General features: G+C 48.4%; 1 protein-coding gene across 1 annotated transcript in view; it reads left to right on the forward strand.

Moving 5' to 3' along the window:
* Positions 1 to 484: 484 nt before the first annotated feature.
* Positions 485 to 22,202, forward strand: part of smim13 (small integral membrane protein 13) — a 52,893-nt gene continuing 31,175 nt past the window's right edge. The window contains exon 1 of the mRNA XM_038797097.1: positions 485 to 801. Coding sequence (XP_038653025.1) covers positions 726 to 801 — 76 coding nt within the window. The 5' untranslated portion in view covers positions 485 to 725. The remainder of the gene's footprint in view (positions 802 to 22,202) is intronic.

The raw sequence follows: 22,202 nt of genomic DNA on the forward strand, positions 1-22,202 counted from the left end.
TTGCAACTTTTCTTTATTTTTTCCCCTTAATTTACTCGTCCTTGATTTTTGAGTTGCAGATTGAGCGAAATAGGCAACACATTGTCCATACTTTTTAAAGGGCTGAAGAGTAAACTTCAGCCGTACTTGCTGGCACCCACCTCTCTCTAGTCTCATTGCTGGGACACTCTCCACCAAGGCTTCTGTTACTGGCATCACCTAGCAACCGGGCAACATTGAAAAAAAGCAGATCAGAGAAAGAAGACCGTACATAAAAGACAATTCAGTATTCAAGTATTGAGTAAACAAGTGTTATTTGTGAACTGGGGAAATCACACCGTGTGTAAATATAAATAATTCTGAATTTAAGGATTAGCTTTGATTTTTTTTCCTCTGGTCTTCAGGCCGGAAGGAGCTGCATGCTGGGAGTTGTAGTCTCCGCCCCGCCCGGCCGGGCCCCGCCCCGCCAGCCCGCTGCAAAACTACAACCACCGGCATGCCCCGGGCGGCGCAGGCGCAGGCCGCGGGAGGCGCAGAGCGGCTGTCAATGTGCTCGCAAAGATTGCGGACGACCGCGGTGGGAACCGGCAGGCTCCGTTAGTCAGTGTGTGGCCCCATCGCCGGGTCCCGGAAAGCGGGCCGGGTTGGCAGCGCAGGCCTCTTGCCACCCCGACGCCGATGTTGGGCCTAGTGGTGTCGCTGAGTGAGTCCTGCAGCTGTCACTGACACCCGCCCCCAGGCGCGCAATGTTACAGAGCATCGGTCTGACCCTGCTGGTCTTGGTCGCCACTCTCTTGTGCGTCCTCCTGTTCATGCTTTTCGGTGAGTAAGAAACTCGCGGCCAAGAGTGGGGGAGGACTAAAACCATCGGCTGGGGGTAATAACACCTCACCTTCGAGACAAACTAAAATATCAAGAGATTTGCTGCAAAAGAAAAGTCATGATTCCAAGTACAACCCAATATATCAACCCACAGTTGGTTGACGAACGTCAATCATGGCTTATTCACAATCTCTAAATAGTGAAGAGTGCTTCACAAACACATTTTAAAAACATTTAGAGTACTCAATTAATTTTTTCCAATTAAGAGGCAATTTAGCGTGGCTAATCCCCCTACCCTGCACATATTTGGATTGTGCGGGCGAAACCCATGCAAACATGGTGAGAATGTGCAAACTCCACATGGACAGTTAATCCCAGAGTTGAAGGGGTTGGATTATGAGGAGAGGTTGAGTAGACTGGGACTGTACTCGTTGGAATTTAGAAGGATGAGGGGGGGTCTTATAGAAACATTAAAAATTATGAAGGGAATAGATAGGATAGATGTGGGCAGGTTGTTTCCACTGGCGGGTGAAAGCAGAACTAGGGGACATAGCCTCAAAATAAGGGGAAGTAGATTTAGGACTGAGTTCAGGAGGAACTTCTTCACCCAAAGGGTTGTGAATCTATGGAATTCCTTGCCCAGTGAAGCAGTTGAGGCTCCTTCATTACATGTTTTTAAGGTAAAGATAGATAGTTTTTTGAAGAATAAAGGGATTAAGGGTTATGGTGTTCGGGCCGGAAAGTGGAGCTGAGTCCACAAAAGATCAGCCATGATCTCATTAAATGGCGGAGCAGGCTCGAGGGGCCAGATGGCCTAATCCTGCTCCTAGTTCTTATGCTCTTATGACAGTGATCTCGAACCTGGGATCTCGGTGCTGTGAGGCAGCAGTGCTATCCACTGTGCCACCGTGCTGCCCCTACAATCCCACGTGTTTCTCTGGGTGTGATCGTGGCCCCACCTGAGTCGTCGAGGCTGATACCTGCAGCTAAATGCACCACGTGCGGAATTCAGGCCTCGGGTGTGTTGAATGACGGGCAGAGAATGGGGAGGATAAAAGCACGTGGATGCTGGAGTATGAAACATAAACAGAAAATGCCGGATAATCTCAGCAGGTCTAACAGCATATGTGGAGAGAGAAGGGAGGTAACGTACGCAGCACGGTAGCATGGTGGTTAGCATAAATGCTTCACAGCTCCAGGATCCCAGGTTCGATTCCCAGCTGGGTCACTGTGTGGAGTCTGCACGTCCTCCCCGTGTGTGCGTGGGTTTCCTCCGGGTGCTCCGGTTTCCTCCCACAGTCCAAAGATGTGCGGGTTAGGTGGATTGGCCATGCTAAATTGCCCGTAGTGTCCTAATAGTAAGGTTAAGGGGGGGAGTTGTTGGGTTACGGGTATGGGGTGGATACGTGGGTTTGAGTAGGGTGATCATTGCTCGGCACAACATCGAGGGCTGAAGGGCCTGTTCTGTGCTGTACTGTTCTATGTTCTATGTTTCGAGTCTGGATGGCTCTTTGTCAAAGCAAACAGCTGAGATTGTCCAGTATTTTCAGAGAATAGAGAGGGTTCATCAGCGTCATCATCGTGTTAAAGCATCCAAATGTATCTGTTAGATCGATGTATCTTTTTATGCTTAAATTAGTTGCACTGTAAATATTTTTAATGTCTCTGAGAGCTCTTGGGTTAATTATTGCTGTATCAATCTCAGTGCTGTTTATAAATGTCTTTATTTATGTGTTTTGGTCAGAGTATTTCTGTAATTGTGTGACATTTCAATCCATAATCATTTCCAGTTTAAACATATCTCATGGTTTGCCCCCTATCCTATTTGCTATCCTTTCTTTCCATATTGCTACTCTCCTTTGTAACTTATTGAAATTAGCCCCAGTAAGATATAAGATTGTTCCCTTTCCTTTTCAGTTTTTATACCAAATTTAAATAGGTTCTGGGTCCCCAGAAAATGCTGTGAATTCTGATTCATCTTAAAGCGATTTAATGGTAATGTTGTGTACAGTAGGTGACAAGTACAAATACTTAAATACCTAGTGGCGTCCTGTCCACGCAGCACTGATTACAGATCAGCCACCTCCTTCGGCTCCCTGCCAGTCACACAGCTGCGCTCATCCACTTTTGCCTCCATTTCAGTAACTTGAAGTTATTGTTTTTTCTTGTACATGGAATGAAATTAAATGAAAATTGCTTATTGTCACAAATAGGCTTCAAATGAAGTTACTGTGAAAAGCCCCTAGTCGCCACATTCCGGCGCCTGTTCGGGGAGGCTGATACGGGAATTGAACCGTGCTGCTGGCCTGCCTTGGTCTGCTTTCAAAGCCAGCGATTCAGCCCTGTGCTAAACAGCCCCTTGCAAGTATCACTAGCAAAGCCTGTGTTTCTGGCCCATCTCTAATTTTTCTTGGAGATATGGTGGTGGCCATCTTCTTGAACCGTTGTAATAAATGTGGTGTAGGTACACCAATAGTAAAACTTCAACCTTGTCGCAGGGAGTTCCATGATTTTGACCTTGTGACAGTGAAGGAACGGTGATTTACTTCCAAGTCAGGAAGCTGTGTGGAGCTTGGCGGAGAAGTTGCAAGTTGTGATGCTCACATGCATCGACTGCCCATGTTCTAGGTGGCAGAGGTCGTAGATTTGCTGTTGGGCAGCACGGTGGTGCAGTGGGTTATCCCTGCTGCCTCACGGCGCCGAGGTCAGTATTACAGTGGCAGAAAGGATGCAAGATGGGGACTCTTGCAAGATGGGGACTACCTTCCGAGGTAGTATGGGCTGAGGTTAGAAACAGGAAAGGAGAGGTCACACTGCTGGGAGTTTTCTATAGGCCACCTAATAGTTCTAGAGATGTAGAGGAAAGGATGGCGAAGATGATTCTGGAAAAGAGCGAAAGTAACAGGGTAGTTGTTATGGGAGACTTTAACTTTCCTAATATTGACTGGAAAAGATATAGTTCGAGTACATTGGATGGGTCGTTCTTTGTACAATGTGTGCAGGAGGGTTTTCTGACACAATATGTTGACAGGCCAACAAGAGGTGAGGCCACTTTGGATTTGGTTTTGGGTAATGAACCAGGCCAGGTGTTCGATCTGGAGGTAGGTGAACACTTTGGAGACAGTGACCACAATTCGGTGACCTTTACATTAGTGATGGAAAGGGATAAGTATACCCCGCAGGGCAAAAGTTATAGCTGGGGGAAGGGCAATTATGATGCCATTAGACATGACTTAGGATGTGTAGGTTGGAGAAGTAGGCTGCAAGGGTTGGGCACACTGGATATGTGGAGCTTGTTCAAGGAACAGCTATTGCGTGTTCTTGATCAGTACGTACCAGTCAGACAGGGAGGAAAGGGTAGAGCGAGGGAACCGTGGTTTACCAAAGAAGTGGAATCTCTTGTTAAGAGGAAAAAGGAGGCCTATGTGAAGATGAGGCGTGAAGTCTCAGTTGGGGCGCTTGATAGTTACAGGGAAGCGAGGAAGGATCTAAAGAGAGAGCTAAGACGAGCAAGGAGGGGACATGAGAAGTCTTTGGCAGGTAGGATCAAGGAAAACCCAAAAGCTTTCTATAGGTATGTCAGGAATAAAAGAATGACTAGGGTAAGAGTAGGGCCAGTCAAGGACAGTGGTGGGAAGTTGTGTGTGGAGGCTGAGGAGATAAGCGAGATACTAAATGAATACTTTTCGTCAGTAGTCACTCAGGAAAAAGATAATATTGTGGAGGAGAATGCTGAGACCCAGGCTATTAGAATAGATGGCATTGAGGTGCGTAGGGAAGAAGTGTTGGCAATTCTGGACAAGGTGAAAATAGATAAGTCCCCGGGACCTGATGGGATTTATCCTAGGATTCTCTGGGAAGCCAGGGAAGAGATTGCTGAGCCTTTGGCTTTGATTTTTAGGTCATCATTGGCTACAGGAATAGTGCCAGAGGACTGGAGGATAGCAAATGTGGTCCCTTTGTTCAAGAAGGGGAGTAGAGATAACCCCGGTAACTATAGGCCGGTGAGCCTAACATCTGTGGTGGGTAAAGTCTTGGAGAGGATTATAAAAGATACGATTTATAATCATCTAGATAGGAATAATATGAATAGGGATACTCAGCATGGTTTTGTGAAGGGTAGGTCATGCCTCACAAACCTTATCGAGTTCTTTGAGAAGGTGACTGAACAGGTGGACGAGGGTAAAGCAGTTGATGTGGTGTATATGGATTTCAGTAAAGCGTTTGATAATGTTCCCCACGGTCGGCTATTGCAGAAAATACAGAGGCTGGGGATTGAGGGTGATTTAGAGATGTGGATCAGAAATTGGCTAGTTGAAAGAAGACAGAGAGTGGTGGTCGATGGGAAATGTTCAGAATGGAGTTCAGTTACGAGTGGCGTACCACAAGGATCTGTTCTGGGGCCGTTGCTGCTTGTCATTTTTATAAATGTCCTAGAGGAGGGCGCAGAAGGATGGGTAAGTAAATTTGCAGACGACACTAAAGTCGGTGGAGTTGTAGACAGTGCGGAAGGATGTTGCAGGTTACAGAGGGACATAGATAAGCTGCAGAGCTGGGCTGAGAGGTGGCAAATGGAGTTTAATGTGGAGAAGTGTGAGGTGATTCACTTTGGAAAGAATAACAGGAATAAGGAATATTTGGCTAATGGTAAAATTCTTGGTAGTGTGGATGAGCAGAGGGATCTCGGTGTCCATGTACATAGATCCCTGAAAGTTGCCACCCAGGTTGATAGGGTTGTGAAGAAGGCCTATGGTGTGATGGCCTTTATTGGTAGAGGGATTGAGTTCCGGAGCCATGAGGTCATGTTGCAATTGTACAAAACTCTAGTACGGCCGCATTTGGAGTATTGCGTACAGTTCTGGTCGCCTCATTATAGGGGACGTGGAAGCTTTGGAACGGGTGCAGAGGAGATTTACCAGGATGTTGCCTGGTATGGAGGGAAAATCTTATGAGGAAAGGCTGATGGACTTGAGGTTGTTTTCGTTAGAGAGAAGAAGGTTAAGAGGTGACTTAATAGAGGCATACAAAATGATCAGAGGGTTAGATAGGGTGGACAGCGAGAGCCTTCTCCCGCGGATGGAGGTGGCTAGCACGAGGGGACATAGCCTTAAATTGAGGGGTAATAGATATAGGACAGAGGTCAGAGGTGGGTTTTTTACGCAAAGAGTGGTGAGGCCGTGGAATGCCCTAGCTGCAACAGTAGTGAACTCGCCAACATTGAGAGCATTAAAAAGTTTATTGGATAAGCATATGGATGATAAGGGCATAGGTTAGATGGCCTTTAGTTTTTTCCATGTCGGTGCAACATTGAGGGCCGAAGGGCCTGTACTGCGCTGTATCGTTCTATGTTCTATGTTCGATCCCGGCTCTGGATCACTGTCGGTGTTTGCACATTCTCCCCGTGTTTGTGTTGGTTTCACCCCCACAACCCAAAGATGTGCAGGGTAGGTGGATTGGCCATGCTAAATTGCCCCTCAATTGGAAAAAATGAATTGGGTACTCTAATAAATTTTTTAAAAAATCTTTTAAAAAGATTTGCTGTTCAAATGAGCTTTGACAAACTACTGCAGTGCATTTTCTATGTTCTATATTCTTGGAAGGAATAACAGGAAGACAGAGTACTGAGCTATTGGTAGTGTGGACGAGCAGAGAGATCTCGGTATCCATGTCCATAGATCCCTGAAAGTTGCCACCCAGGTTGAGAGGGTTGTTAAGAAGGCGTACGGTGTGTTAGCTTTTATTGGCAGAGGAATTGAGTTTCAGAGCCATGAGGTCATGTTGCAGTTGTACAAAACTCTGGTGCGGCCGCATTTGGAGTATTACATGCAGTTCTGGTCGCCACATTATAGGAAGGATGTGGAAGCATTGGAAACGGTACAGAGGAGATTTACCCTTTATAATTGATCACCATCTGTGACTCCCTCTTTTTTTAAAAACCGAATTTCTGGACAAGACATTCTGGAAAAATACTGACATAGTGCGAGCCGTCTCGCAGCCTGTGCAATTTACCATCCCAGTGTTTGAGTATGTAAATAGCATGAGGAAAGCAACCAAAGGGGCCTGTGAAACAAAACAAAAATCTTTTGAAATAAAAAGAGCCAAAATGAGGTGCGTATGTGCCACGGCGGGTAAGAATTGGATGGAATCTCTGGGTAGGATGGTATGTGCTCTACCCGAGCTTAGCTGACCAGAGGGGGGTCCTCAGGCAGGGCGGGGATAAGTGCTGTTTCTCCACTGCCTGAGCAACCGGCAAGAAAGGGTACAAATGCGGTCGTCGTGGGGGGCTGCAGTAATGCTTCTACCGTGAAATCCGAAGAACAGTTATGAACCGGTGTCTGGGCAAGCTCTCAGAGGTTTCTGCTGATAAACTAGGCGGTTGTCCGTGGGCAAACTTGTTCCATTAACTGCCAGGGGGTGTTAAAGGAGTGGTGGCGTGGGGCTGTGAAAAGCTGTTAATGCTAAACATTGAACACTTAACAAACACATACAAACAAACATGGTGCAGGTTCCATCAGAAAGGACACCGTATCTCTCTAGCGGTTCCTTTTTAACCATCATGTGGACCATCAGTAGCGAACAGAGTCACAAAGGGATTCATTTGGTGGGAGTCAGACTCAATGTCGTCATCTTCTCCCGGCTGCATTACTCTCGATTGTAGTAACTTTGCCAAAGTGACTCTGGGGTCCATCTCATCATTCCGGATGAGCCTGAATTGTCTCGGTGCCAGAATCGTGTGTCTAGGTTGGAGCTACTGGGGTTTAATCCGTAATCGTCGGGCGGTGGGTCTGGGTCAGGGGCTTTGATGTATGTGATTTCAGAGGGATCACTTGAATTGTACTCGGAATCACTGGGAGTGGGGCCTGGTGCAGGGGGATAGTTGTAACGTGGTGTGCTGTGGCTGTCGTCAGTGCTCTTGCAGTCACTGTCGCTGCTGTTTGGGGGCGGAGTCGAAGTTGAGTCTGAGGACGGGCTGGACTGGCTGGGGGAGGGTAGGAACGCGTCATCTGTGTGCGGGACTTGGTCGTCTGCTGCTGCGAGCAGGATGTGGTGTGTGTGGTTGTGCTGCGAGCCATAAGTCTTGAGCTGGTTTATGTGAAACCACGCAGACTTTCCATTAGGGTATTTGATTTTGACACAGAGAGGCTACCTTGTCCGAAATGGAGTATGGACCTGAGTATTTTGCTGAAAGGAATGTGCTCGGGTTGTATAGGGAAAGCATCACTTGCTGCCCTACTTCAAACTCAGTGGCATGCACTGTTTTATCGAAACAAGCCTTGCTCGGTTGCTTCCTTGTTCCCAGTCTCACAGCTGCTGCGAGTTGGACCGCTTTCACGTTTGCTATTAACTGCTGCACAGCGTTTTTCTGTGTGAGGGCTGTCACTGCAGGGCTGATCAAATCTAAACCTAATAAATATTCTGTCCCTTTCATGGGGTGTCCGGTCATGAGAGTGTGAGGGGTGTATACTGTGGACGTGGATACCGTGTTCCGTAAAAACATTAAGGCAAATGGGAGAACTGAATCCCAGGTGCTATTATTCTGCTGAACCATCTTTCTGAGGGTGGCTTTTAGTGTCCCATTCATGCGTTCGGCGATACCTCTCGACTGGGGGTGGTATGCGATATGAAACCTCTGTGTTATTCCGAAAATTGTGAGGATGTTTTTCATAACTCGTCCTGTAAAATGGGAGCCTTGATCGGACTCTATACTGCGGGGGAGTCCCCATCTCGTAAAGATGTGGTGGGTCAGGATTTTTGCCGTGGTCTTTGCCGTATTTGTGCGTGATGGAAAAGCTTCCACCCATTTCGTGAAGGTGTCGATGACCACCAACACATACTTATATCTGTTTCTGCATGGGGGTAGAGGTCCTATGAAGTCTATCTGGAGATTAGTCCAGGGGACATTAACGGGGCAGGTATGGCTAAATTGGGCCGCCTTTGCGTATCTGTCCGGATTGTTCTGGGCACAGATTAAGCAATTCTCTACGTAGTGTGTCACATCGGCATTTAAATTTGGCCACCAGCATAGCGGTCTGAGGTGGGCTAAAGTGGGTTCAATTCCCTGATGTCCGTGATTGTCATGGAACTGACAAATGAGTTGGTTCCTATCCTGCTCTGGAACTATGTAAAGGCTGTCTTTTAAAATCACAACATCATGTGTGGTCATGGAATTCTTGAATTTGTCATAAGGGGCTGGGAAGGTTCCCTTTAAAACCTCCCTGCGTTTCTCATCCTGTTTCTGTGCCTGTGCTAAATCCTGGATGTTGGTCTGTGAGACCTGAACTGCGTGTACTGGGGCGCTTTTGGGGGCTCCAAAAATAACCATGTCTAGAACCTGCCTTTGCTAGGGTGTCTGCTTTAACATTACCAGGGGGGTGGGAGGGAAAAAAAGAAGAGGACTTTTATTTTAAAAAGAACACTGTTAAAGAGAAAGAGGGAGGGATATATATATTATTTTCTCTCTTTCTACACCCACTCCCATCAAAGTAAGCCCACCTGAGGGGAGTTGCATAAAAGGGGGGGGGGGAGAAAATAATTAATAAACAAATAAATAAAATAAAAATCGGGCACGGAAAAAGGGAGAACAGAAAAACAAGGGGAGAAGAAAAGATGAAAGGGAAGGGGGAGAAAAAAACGCCAGAAGGGAGCCAAGGGAAAGGGGGCACCAAAAGCAGACGGGACAAAGGGCAAGCCAGCTCACGCGAGCGGATTAGCACACGAAGCGGCGGGACGGATGTATCGCCGCATCAAAAAGAGCCGGACAGACAGGTACCCTCTCCCCCGGGGCTAGAGGGGGGCTGGAATTGGAAGGAAGCCTTTACTGAGGTGGTGAGGGAGCAGCTGCAGGCAATCAAGGCAGAGTTGAAAGCAGACGCGGAAGCCGCAGCACAGGCAGCAGTGGCCAAGGCCATGTCAGGGATGCAGCAGGCTCTGACCAGATTGGAGGAGAAAGTGGATGCCCAAGGGAAGAAACTGGAAGCTCAAGGGGGGAAACTGGAAGCCCATGAGGCAACCATTGAGGAGCTAGAGAAAGCAGCGACAGACATGAGCGACCGGGTCACGGCCCTGGAGAGAGAAGTGGCGAGACTGGGCGCAACACAGGGGAGCCTGAAGGGCAGGGTAGAAGACCAAGAAAACAGCTCGAGAAGGCAAAATGTTAGGATAGTGGGCCTGCCAGAGGGGACCGAGGGTGGAAACCCCACAGCATACGTGGCTGCAATGCTGGGCAACTTAGTGGGGAGGAAAGCTTTCCCCACCCCACCGGATTTGGACAGAGCACATCGGTCGCTGCGCCCGAAGCCCAAGGCAGGGGAACAACCGAGAGCAGTCATAGCCAAACTGCACCGGTACCGGGATAGGGAGACAATCCTGCGCTGGGCCAAGGAAAATAGAGCCAGCAAATGGGACGGGCACACCATCCGAATATATGAAGATCTTGGAGTGGATATATCTAAGAAACGGGCTGAGTTTAACAGAGCGAAAGCAGCTCTCTACAGGAACAAAGTGCGTTTTGGTATGCTGTACCCAGCGAAACTCTGGGTCACATACCAAAACAAGGAATATTTCTTTACAGCCCCTGCTGAGGCGAATAGGTTCGTCGAGGAGCACGGGCTGGAAGAACAGCAGGGGAGGTAGGGACGAGGGGCCCCTGGCAAGGAGCAACGACACGCCAATGGGTAGGATGGGGAAGAGCGGGCAGAAAACCGTAGAGGCCAGGTAGAGGAGAAGCGAGACAACAACTTCCGAGAGGGGAGCCACCGTAATAGCAGGAAAGCTAGCGCCGGGGGCACGCAACAAAGCAGGGCCGCAGCGCACCCCCAACAGGGGGGAAGGCGCCAGGCAGGGGAGGGGGGAGATCACCCACCAAAGTCGGGAGAGCAAACGGGGACAGGAATAGGGTATAGAGGAGCAAAGGAGGGGTATACAGGGGAGGAGGGTAGAGGGAGAGACCGGGGGGGGGGGGGGGGGCACACAGGGAGCGAGAGACCAGGGAGGGGAAAGGTAGGGACAAAGGGACAAAAGTGGCCAGAAAAGGAACAGGGCTACAAAGTACCACAACCAAGGGCTCGGAACAAGGAACCGCTGCAAGCACCCATCCAGTACGGTCTGTGGGCAAAGGGACCCCCCAGAGTGCAGGGGACTACCCGCGTGGCGGACACACAGTGGACGGCCATGGCGGGTGCCCCCAGGACAAGGGGAAACCCCGGAGCGCAGAGACCCGACCGCATGGGGAAAGCAGTGGTAGCAGCCATCCTGGACGGCCCCCTAACAAAGGGAAACCCCGGAGGGCAGGGGCTCGTCCACCAGACAAACATGGTTAATCCCAAAGGAACGAGGGGGCAGAAGCCCCCCACCAGGATAATCACCTGGAACGTAAGGGGACTTAACGGCCCAGTGAAGAGATCTAGAGTCCTCACCCACCTCAGAAACATGAGGGCCGACATAGTCTTCCTCCAAGAGACGCATCTGAGGGAGCAGGACCAACTGCGGGTAAGAAAGGGTTGGGTGGGACAAACCTACCATTCCTGCTATGGGACAAGGGCCAGGGGGGTGGCGATACTGATCGGCAAGAGGACAATGTTTAGGGCGACAAAGACGGTTATAGACCCAGGGGGGCGGTATGTCGTGGTCAGCGGGGCCGTGGATGGGGGGCCGGTAGTCCTAGTCAACGTGTACGCGCCCAACTGGGACGACACGAGCTTCATCCAAAAGACCATGGCAGAAATCCCGGACATAGCGACGCATCGACTAATCATGGGGGGGGGACTTCAACTATGTACAGGACCCAAAGACGGACAGATCAAACCCCAAAATGGGGAAAACCTCAAACATGGCAAGGGAACTCGGTCACTTTATGGAGCAGATGGGAGCTGTGGACCCCTGGAGGTTCGCCCACCCGGGGGAGAAAGAATTCTCCTTCTTCTCCCCAGTACACAACGTGTTCACCAGAATTGACTTCTTTGTGGTGGGGAAAACGGTGCTTCCAGGGATAGACAAAGTGGAATACTCCGCAATTGTGATATCAGACCACGCCCCACACTACATGGACATGCGGCTGGAGACGGGAAGGGCCCAGCGCCCCACATGGAGGTTGGACGGTGCCTTACTAGCTGACAAGGCCTTCAGCGAAAGGATAGCACGGGCCATAGCGGAGTACACGGCGAACAACCAAAACGGGGAGGTATCATCCTCCACGTTCTGGGAAGCGCTTAAGGCTGTACTAAGAGGGGAAATCATTGCCTTCAAAGCGCAAAGAGATAGGGAGGAAAGGGTGGCTGGGCAGAAGCTGGTCGACTCCATACTGGAGGTAGACCGTAAATACTCCGAGGCCCCGACCGTAGAGCTCCTGGCGGAGAGAAAAGAACTACAAAGGAACTTTGACCTGCTCTCCACCAGGAAAGCAGTGCACCAACTCCGCCAGGTGCGCGGGACCCTGTACGAACACGGAGACAAAGCCAGCTGCCTGTTGGCACACCAGCTGAGAAAGCAGGCAGCCACCAGAGAAATTGCGCAAATCGGAGTACCAGAGGCATGTTGGAAACAGAACCAGAGAGGATTAACAAAACCTTCAAGGCCTTCTACCAAGAGCTGTACACATCAGAGCCCCCAACGGGGAAGGCTGGGATGAACCGGTTCCTTGATGGACTGGACATACCAGTCGTGGGAGAGGGCAGGAAACGGGACCTGGAAGTACCACTAGCACTGGGAGAGATCATGGACAGCATTAGCTCCATGCAGACGGGGAAGGCGCCGGGACCGGACGAATTCCCGGCGGACTTCTACAAAAAATTTGCGACAGCGCTGGCCCCGCACCTGCGGGAGATGTTCACAGACTCGCTAGCTAGGGGCACACTGCCACCCACGTTAGCACAGGCCTCAATCTCGCTGATACCTAAGAAAGACAAAGACCCAACGGAATGTGGGTCATACAGACCCATATCTCTGCTGAACGCAGACGCCAAAATACTGGCCAAAATCCTAGCCAAAAGGCTAGAAGACTGTGTACCTAAGGTGGTCACAGAGGACCAGACGGGCTTCGTCAAAGGTAGACAGCTCACCTCGAACATCAGGCGCCTGCTGAACGTGATAATGACCCCCTCCGGGGAGAGAACACAAGAGGTGATCGTCTCCCTGGACGCAGAAAAGGCCTTCGACAGAGTCGAATGGAAATACCTCATAGAGGTACTGGAGCGGTTCGGGCTTGGAACAGGGTTCACCGCGTGGGTAAAGCTCCTATACAACGCCCCCATGGCGAGTGTATGGACCAACAATACCAACTCCCAATACTTCCAGCTGCACAGGGGCACCAGACAAGGATGCCCATTGTCCCCGCTGCTGTTTGCACTAGCAATCGAACCGCTAGCGATTGCGCTCAGGGCAGCAAAAAATTGGAGGGGGATCCGAAGGGGAGGCAGAGAGCACAGAGTCTCACTCTATGCAGATGATCTGCTCCTCTACATCTCGGACCCACAAAGCAGCATGGACGGAATCATCGCGCTCCTGAAAGAGTTTGGAGCCTTCTCGGGCTACAAACTCAACATGAGCAAAAGCGAGATCTTCCCAGTACACCAGCAAGGGGGGGGGGGGCAGCACTAAAGGGGCTGCCGTTCAAACAAGCCCGACATAAATTCCGCTACCTGGGGATCCAAATAGCCCATGACTGGAAAGGGATCCACAAATGGAACCTCACCAGCCTGGCGGAGGAAGTAAAAAAGGACCTGCAAAGATGGAACACACTCCCACTCTCCCTCGCGGGGAGAGTCCAGACGATCAAAATGAACGTATTGCCCAGGTTCCTCTTCCTGTTTAGATCCATTCCGATCTACATCCCCAAGGCCTTCTTCAAAGCGCTGGACAAACTTATCATGGCGTTCGTATGGGGGGGTAAAAATGCTAGGATCCCAAAGAAGGTCCTACAGAAAACAAAATCCAGGGGGGGGCTAGCCCTCCCGAATCTATAATTCTACCACTGGGCGGCAACAGCCGAGCGAGTAAGGGGATGGATCCAGGAGCCAGAAGCCGAGTGGGTGCGTGCGGAGGAGGCCTCCTGCATGGGGACCTCCCTCCGGGCCCTCGGCACGGCAGCACTCCCATCCCCACCCAAAAAACACTCCAGCAGCCCAGTGGTGACAGCCACCCTCCAATCCTGGAACCAACTGCGGCAGCAATTTGGCCTGAACAAAATGTCGGACAAGGCTCCCATCTGCAACAACCATAGGTTCAAACCAGCACTGACTGACGCCACCTTCTAAAGGTGGAGGCAGGACGGGGGGACACTGACAGTCAGGGACCTATACACGGACGACAGGATCGCAACACTGGACGAACTGACAGAGAAATTTCGGCTAGCTGGGGGGAACGAGCTATGGTACCTGCAGCTCAAAAACTTCCTACGAAAGGAGACAAGGACGTACCCACAACCGCCACGACAGACACTACTGGAAGACCTACTGGACGCAAGTATCCTAGAGAAAGGGAACTGTAGCGACATGTATGACCGACTGGTAGAAAGGGACGACACCGTACTGGACGCAACAAGAAGGAAATGGGAGGACGACCTGGGGATGGAGATAGGGTGGGGACTCTTGAGCGAAGCACTGCATAGGGTCAACTCCACCTCCACGTGCGCAAGGCTCAGCCTGACGCAACTAAAAGTGGTACATAGTCGGGGGAAGGTAGCCGGGGGCGGGGGGGCTACGGGTTCGTTACGGGGGTTTGATAGCTAGCTAAGGCCCAAAACCAATCTAAATAAATGCCAATAAACATGTTGGGGAATGTAAAATATGTATGCCGGCTAAAGGGGGGAGGCCACAGTTATTACTACGAAGATGCTTACCTGTAAATATATATGTTAATTTTTGCGTTTTTTTTTTCTCTCTCTCTAACAATTTGTAATTTGTTCAATATAAAACATGAAAACTGAATAAAAAACATTTATAAAAAAACATTACCGGGGGGGAAGAATGGTGGTGACTGCGGACTTTAACAATTCCGTATTTCCTATCCTTTGCTTTAAAATATGGCGGAGTAATGGGGCTGATGGTAGGGGTTTTCTGTCTGCGGAAACAAATCCTCTTGTTTCCCACAGGGGTAGGAATTCCGTCAAACTATTGCAGACATATAGGCTGTCTGAATAGCTGTCTGTTGGGGTGGGGAACGAGTTGGGGTGGTCTACTATGTACGCGATTGCTGCTAGTTCTTCTGCCTGTGAGCCTAAGTGTCCTGCAAACTTTAGGAAGATCTCTCCCAGGGTGCGTCCCTGTGCGTCCTCTACATAAATGCCGCAACCTGTTATACGCTTGCCGTCTAACACTGTGGAGGAGCCATCCACATAGATTTTCAGGGGTGCACACGTGTCTGTGGGCTGGGGTCTCTGGGGTGAACTACATATCTTCCTGAGAGGTGTCTTCGGAATGAATGGGCCTGTGTTGTGCTGTGTGGAGATAGTCTCACATTCATGAGGGGTGCCTGGGCATTGTAAATTGTCTGCAAGGAAAGTGTATGTCTTTGTGCGTTTTACTGTGATGTCCCGTCCCTGTAAAAGAAGGGCCCAACGGGCTGCTCGGATTTGGCTGACTGTGCCATCTTTAAGTCGGCCGTCTAACAATAGCTGTGTTGGGGTGTGTTCGGTGAGGATGGTGATGGGGTTGAGTCCTGTGATGTATGAGAAGTACTGTACTGCCCAAAAAACTGCGAGCAGGTGCCTTTCACAGGCAGAAAATCCTTGCTCGACAGGGTCTAACACTCGTGAGGCGTATGCCACGGGTCTTAACTGGTCATGGCGTTCCTGGAGGAGCACGGCCGAAAGGGTTCGGTTGGTGCTTGCTACTTCGATAGCGTACGGGGAAAGTGGGTCTGGGACCTGTAGTGCGGGGGCTGTGCTGAGTGCTCTTTTTAAAGCATCCACAGCATCTGTATGCTGTGGAAGCCATTCCCAAGGTGCCTTTTTCTTGAGAAGGTCGGATAGGGGCGCTGCTTTCGTGGCGAAACCATCGATATGGTTTCGGCAGTAGCCAACCAGTCCTAAAAATGACCGGAGGGCTGAGACATTGTGGGGAAGGGGCAATTTGACAATCGAGTCAATCCTTTTTTGCTCGATCTCGCGTTTACCATGTGTGATAACTGTTCCCAAGTACATCACTTTTTCTTCCAAAATCTAGGCCTTTTTGGGATTAACCTTACCGCCAATTTCTTTTAGGAGTCCTAGGAGTTCTGCTAGAAGCAAAATGTGCTCTGCTTTTGTGTCTGTCTGTAGTAGCAGGTCGTCTACATACTGGAGCAGACATTCGGGGCGGGAATTCAATGCACATTTATTTACACACACACAGTCAATTATTACTCATGCACAAACTCTACTCACTAAACTACAACTACTACTAAAAGCCTATACTTGGCTTCGGGCACCCACTCAGTCAGAGGAACAATGGCCATTGTCCGGTTCTGATACTGCTGGCTACGAACTGGTATAGAATAGTAGCTAGGAGCGCCTATCTCGTAGCGTGCGTTGACCTTAGACTTACTTGGCTGGTGCTTGGCGGGCCTCTCGTCGCTGAGAGCCAAAAGCCAAGGTGAAGAATAAGAGAGCGCTCTGACCTTGGGGACTCTTCTTTATACCCCAAAGGGTTTTGCGCCCTTCTGGGTGGTTCCTGACTTGGCCCTAATTAATTGGACCATGTCCCAATGGTTTGTATTGATCCTCTCCAATAAAGGGGTCGTTCCTTGATCACTGGGCGGGACCTAGGTAACTGTTGGCCTGCCTTTGTTTTAGTATCCACTGGCGCCGGGGAGTCTGCCCTGGTACCGATTGCTTAAATGTTTCTCTTTTGTCCCCGGAGATAGCTCATTACTCTGCTAATGTCTTGTAGTATCTGTTCTGTCTGGGATCTGCAAGTTCCAATCCACAGGCAAACCTTGCACCTGCTTGTTTTCCTAGTACTGTCCAATTTTCCCTGTACTCTTTGCGCTGTCCATTTTGGAATCGGGACGTGGCCACCCCAGGTGGCTACAGAAGTGGAAGGTGGGTTAGTAAGTTTGCTGATGACAGAAAGGTTGGTGGAGTTGTAGATAGTGTTGAGGGTTGTTGCAGGTTACAACAGGACATTGACAGGATGCAGAGCTGGGCTGAGAAGAGGCAGATGGAGTTCAGCCTTTATAAATGTGAAGTGATTCATTTTGGAAGGTTGAATTTGAATGCTGAATACAGGGTTAAAGGCAGGATTCTTGGAAGTATGGAGGAATAGAGGGATCTTGGGGTCCACGTACATAGATCTCTCAGAGTTGCCACCCAGGTTGATAGGGTTGCGAAGAAGGCGTTTGGTGGGTTGGCTTTCATTAACAGGGGGATGGAGTTTAAGAGCTGCAAGGTTTTGCTGCAGCTTTATAAAACTCTAGTTAGACCACACTTGGAATATTGTGCCCAGTTCTGGTCGCCTCATTATAGGAAGGATGTGGAGAGCGTACAGAGGAGATTTACCAGGATGCTGCCCGGATTGGAGGATATGTCCTATGAAGAAAGGCTGAGGGAGCTCGGGCTTTTCTCACTTGAGCGAGAAAGGCAGAGCGGTGACTTGATAGAGGTGTACAAGGTGATGAGAGGCATGGATAGAGTGGATAGCCAAAGACTTTTCCCCAGGGTGGAAATGGCTGTCACGAGAGGACATAATTTTAAGGTGATTGGAGGAAGGTATAGGGGAGATGTCAGAGGTAGGTTCTTTAAACAGAGGGTGGTGGGTGTGTGGAATGCACTGCCAGCAGAGGTGGTGGAGTCAGAGTCATTAGGGACATTTAAGCGACTCTTAGAAAGGCACATGGACAACAGTAAATTGAAGGGATGTAGGTTAGATTGATCTTAGATTAGAATAAATGGTCGACACAATATCGTGGGCTGAAGGGCCTGTACTGTGCTGTATGTTCTAAGTGCGGGATAGGGAATGGACACAGTTGAGGACTGTTGTAAACTGCAGTGAAGGGGAATTCGTCGTTGAGGAAATTGAATGATATATTGGAAACACTATATGTAAGGTGGCGAGTCAGAATACATGCAACAGAAAAACTGGTGTAAGGAAGGAAGTGCAGTCAGGGTAACGATGGGCTTATAGAAGATAGTGGTCGATAGTTTATCCACAGAAATGAAGACAGCAAAGTCGAAGAAAAAAAAGGGAAAGTCGGAGATGAGCAAAGAGTGGGAATTTGAAGTTGAGTCAAAGGAGAAGTTGTTCAATGTGAGGCAGTCTAGGATGGTGATGGGTGGGGACTGGCTGGTCTCTCCATTCAAGGAGGGAACCCTCAGGCCGTCCTGGTCAGGGGTGGAGATCTGAAGGGTTGGGATAGCCATGGTGAAAGGGAAATTGCGTGAGCTAGGAAACTGAAAGTTGTTACAAGTGGCAAAGAGAAGAGGGTGGCATGGTGGCACAGTAGTTAGCACTGCTGCCTCACAGGTCCCAGGTTCGATCCCAGCTCTGGGACACTGTCCGTGTGGAGTTTGCAAATTCTCCCCGTGTTTGTGTGGGTTTTGCCCCCACAACCCAAAGATGTACATAGAACATAGAACAGTACAGCACGGAACAGGCCCTTCGGCCCTCAATGTTGTGCCGAGCAATGATCACCCTACTCAAGATAGGTGGATTGGCCATACTAAATTGACCCTTAATTGGAAAAAATGAATGAGATATTCTTTAAAAAAATAATTTTTTTTGAAGTGACAAAGAGCCATGAATGTGGTTGGGAGGAGACTGTACAAAAGGGAGAAAAAATGGAGATAGAAAGAAATCAGTTATTCAGAACAAGAACCGGTTGAAACGGTGGGTTTACCAGGCTGTGTGGGATCAGGGAATTGAAGTTGGACGTCCTGGATGGAAGATCTCCAATGAAGGTGAGGTCACTGACAGTCTTCAAAACAATGACTTGCTGTTTGGTGGAGGGGCAATGGTCCAGAGGGGAGGTAGTAGGGAATAGGAAGAGTTGAGAGTGGTTGGTTCGCCAAAGATCAGTGACACCCTGGTCAGCACATTTATGAAATGAAATGAAAATCGCTTATTGTCACGAGTAGGCTTCAATGAAGTTACTGTGAAAAGCCCCGAGTCGCCACATTCCGGCGCCTGTCCGGGGAGGCTGATACGGGAATCGAACCGTGCTGCTGGCCTGCTTTAAAAGCCAGCGATTTAGCTCAGTGAGCTAAACCAGCCCCTAGTGAGCTAAACCAGCCCCTGGTTTATCACATTTAATGATAAGGTTAAGATTGGACCTGAGAAAATGGAGCCCTGCAAGTTTGAATTGAGATTGGTTAGAATGAGTGAGGAGAGCAGAGAAATGGAGATGGCTAATGTCATGCTAGCTATGCTCAATAAAAAGATTTAGAGAGGGTAAGAGGCCAAAAGGAGGCCTCCTGTGGAATGCAAATTTGAAAATCAAAGAAAGGGTCCAATGTACAGGGAGGAAGAAGACCAAAGAAGTGGGCCCCGAGGTGAAGGTGATGGAAGGATGAGCTCAGCGCATGCTGTCCTCATAATTCACAAAGGTGTGGGTGGAAGCAGAAGAAGCTGAGGCCTTTGCTGAGGTTTGAAGATTTGAAGCATCTGCAGTATTTTGTTTCTGTGTATTTTTATTCAATGTTATTTTACTGTATCTGTGTGTTTGTGTCTTCAGCGTATTTGTTTACTGACAAGTTTGATTTTAAAAACATATTCCATTAAAATAATTTTTAAGATACTTCAAAGAAATGTAATAAAAAAGTAGACACCAGCCAAAGAAAATAATAAGTGGAAAGCTTGGGAAAAGTGGTTGGTTTGAAGGAGCATCTTAAATGACGAGAGGGAGGTAGAAAGACTGAGGGGTTTATGGAGGAAATTTCAAAGCTTAAGGCCTAGGTAATTGAAGACATGGCCACTAATAAACAAGAGGCTAGAACTGTAGGAAAACAGAATTCCGGGAGGTTGGCAAAGGTTAGAAAGATAGGAATGGGTGAGGCCATAAGACAATTTGAACATCAGGTTGAGAATTTTTAATTTGAGTTCAGAGTCAATATCGGTCAGTAAAAGATGAGTATTTTTTATATTCGTTCAAGGGATGTGGGCATCGCTGGTTGGGCCAGAATTTATTGCCCATCCCTGAGGGCATTTGAGAGTCAACCACATTACTGTGTGTCTGGGGTCACATGTAGGCCAGACCAGGTAAGCATGACCAGATTTTTGTCTCTAAAGTTCATTAGTGAACGAGATGGCTTTTCCCGACAATCGACATGGTTTCATGGTCATCTTTAGACTTTAAAAATTTTTTAGATTACCCACTTTTTTTTCCAATTAAGTGGCAATTTAGCGTGGCCAATCCACCTAACCTGCACATCTTTGGGTTGTGGGGGTGAAACCCATGCAGACACGGGGAGAATGTGCAAACTTCACACAAACAGTGACCCAGGGCCGGGATCAAACCCGGGTCCTCAACGCTGCAGGCAGCAGCGTTAACCACTGCGCCACCGTGCCGCCCTATCTTTAGACTTTTAATTCCTAATGTTTATTGAACTCAAATTTCACCACCTGCCATGGCGGGATTTGAACCCAAGTCCCCAGAGCATGACTCTGGGTCTCTGGTCCAGCGACAATACCAGACTGCCATCATCTGTGGATAAGAATTTTGGATGGTGAAGTTGTAGGTTTGGAGGTTATCCAAGGGGGCATTGGAATAGTTACGTCTGGAGGTAATAAAGACATGGATCAGGTTTACACCTGAATCGGGATTTCAATAACATAGAGCATAAGTGATTCAACCACTATTAAATATGCAAAAATGAAGGCAGGTGAGATGATTATACTTTCTGATTCTGACAGTGAGATATCCATTTTTATTTGAAATAAAGACTAAATAGATCGTGGAGCAGTGGTGGACAATGTGGCCCATCAGGATTCTGAGTGCGGCCTGCAAGAGATTTTGTTGATTGTTTCCCACACTCAGGGTTGCCAGATTCTGTTGGTTTCCATCCTAGCTTTTTACCTTCCGGCATTACTAAAGTGATATTAAAGCCAGGGCATGTGAAGTAATGTCCTTGCTGATCACACACAATGACTGTGAGAATTATGTGCTCCCTCTGCGTCCAAAGCACTGCTACAGTTCAATCGGTACACCCTGCAAATTATAGTACGCAAGCACATTGAGCAGATTTACCCTTTCCTGGGCGACCATCTTGGTTACGGCATTGATGGACGTTGCTTTTTTTTAATGTTACTATTGTAACTTAAGTAAGGTAAGCATAAATATTTATTTTGCTTTTACTGTTTGAAGTTGATAGTTCTATTAATGAATGATTAAGCATGTCCTGTAATTCCTGATGAAATATTCTGCATGTGTTAAATGTATTTAATCATGGTTAGTGCAAATGCCTGATTTTGATTTTGTGGCTCACTGTGATGAAGGGGGGCAACTCATGCCCACTAGCCTAGGTGCCCATCACTGTTGTGGAGTCACAAATTGAAACCATTTATTTCTTTGAGAACTAGATGCAGGATACAACACTAGTAGTAGAGGACTCAAAAGAAATGGGGAAATAGAGTTGAGTCATCGTACAAATGGCAGTTGATCTAATGTCTACAAATTATCCCACTATGCATGTGGAGGAGGAAGCCAAGGACAGATTCTTGGAGTATTCTAAAGGTAGAGCAGTTAATAAAAGTGATGCTCTAGCTGATAATGAACAGGTAAAGTTAGACGAATTGAGAACAGTCGACAGAGCTAAAAGAGGGGTTTGGAGGGAGATGTCATGGTCAGTTGTGTCTCATTGGGTATCATTCATGACTTTGGTTAGGTCGGCTATGTAGTAGGGGAGATTGAAAAGATACAGATAGAGCAGGGGTGGGCAAACTACGGCCCGCGGGCCGCATGCGGCCCGCCAAAGGTATTTCTGCGGCCCACCAAGTCATTAAAAAAAAAAAAAAAAAAAAATTTTCTAAAAAAAAGTTTTTTTTTTTTAAATTTTTTTTTTTAAAGGTTAATGGGTGGGGGGGCTGTTGGATTACTTACTGGCTTAGGGTGGATACGTTGACTTGAGTAGGGTGATCATTGCTTGGCACAACATCGAGGGCCGAAGGGCCTGTTCTGTGCTGTACTGTTCTATGTTCTATATGAGGCGCCCAGAATCATAACCGGGTGAAGTAATTATTTTACTTAATATACTATGCGGCCCTTTGTGAATTGTGAATTTCTGAATGCGGCCCTTGCACGGAAAAGTTTGCCCACCCCTGAGATAGAGAGTACTGGGATGGATGAATATGGATTTGGGAGGTGACAACATGTTTAAGGACTTTGGCATGGAAAAGAGAGTTTGGATGCTGGTGATAGTTCACAAGTAGTGAGGTGTCATCTGTGGAAAATAAATCTTTTCCAGTGCTAACTGGCAAGGGAAGTTGGATGACCAA

The sequence above is a fragment of the Scyliorhinus canicula genome, chromosome 5 (genome assembly GCF_902713615.1).
Source record: "Scyliorhinus canicula chromosome 5, sScyCan1.1, whole genome shotgun sequence".
Lineage (NCBI taxonomy): Eukaryota > Metazoa > Chordata > Chondrichthyes > Carcharhiniformes > Scyliorhinidae > Scyliorhinus > Scyliorhinus canicula.